Here is a 502-nt window from a genome sequence, read left to right as displayed (position 1 = left end):
CAAACCAAAAACCATTGATTTTATATTTCAATATTCCAAACACTAACACGTCAATGAGAAGAAGAACTCGACACTCACCATTCCAGTGGTGCTCATGTGCTGGAGAATCTTAGGATCCTGAATAATGACCTGCTGCTGAGGAGCTGAGAAGAGACACACAAACAGTTTACTATTCAATATGTACTGGATCTCATTTCATTTCTAAGAACACGTGCATGTTCAGATCGGGCCTCACCCTGCTGCACTGGAGGCAGGAGGACTTGCTGTGGTTGCTTCTGCTGAGCTTGTTGGGCTTGCTGCTGTTGAGCTTGCAGAACCTGCTGCTCCTCCGTATGAAAACCCACCACGGCCTTGGACTGCATCAGCTTATTCTCCCACAGCTGCTCAGTAACAGAAGGGCAGCGAGATGCAGGTTTGAATAAACCACCTATCCATGCAGCATGTTAGCATTCATCATAACATCTTACCGTTTTCAGCTCCATCAGGACCTGTTCATCCACTC

At 46.4% G+C, this 502-nt stretch overlaps 1 protein-coding gene across 1 annotated transcript; it reads right to left on the bottom strand.

The window, feature by feature from the left end:
- Positions 1-47: 47 nt before the first annotated feature.
- On the bottom strand, positions 48-496 carry LOC107682174 (transcription initiation factor IIA subunit 1-like; the record flags this gene model as incomplete). Its single annotated transcript, XM_016478510.1, has 3 exons — positions 468-496; positions 236-380; positions 48-143 (listed from the first exon to the last, which is right to left on the bottom strand). Coding segments are annotated over exons 1-3 (256 nt in total), but the record flags the coding sequence as incomplete, so codon positions are not given.
- Between the last annotated feature and the right edge of the window lie 6 nt (positions 497-502).

The sequence above is a fragment of the Sinocyclocheilus anshuiensis genome, unplaced genomic scaffold (genome assembly GCF_001515605.1).
Source record: "Sinocyclocheilus anshuiensis isolate Anshui unplaced genomic scaffold, SAMN03320099.WGS_v1.1 C31777593, whole genome shotgun sequence".
NCBI classification, from domain to species: domain Eukaryota; kingdom Metazoa; phylum Chordata; class Actinopteri; order Cypriniformes; family Cyprinidae; genus Sinocyclocheilus; species Sinocyclocheilus anshuiensis.
Note: the sequence above shows the minus strand (reverse complement) of the source record. Positions and strands in the feature narration are given on the sequence as shown.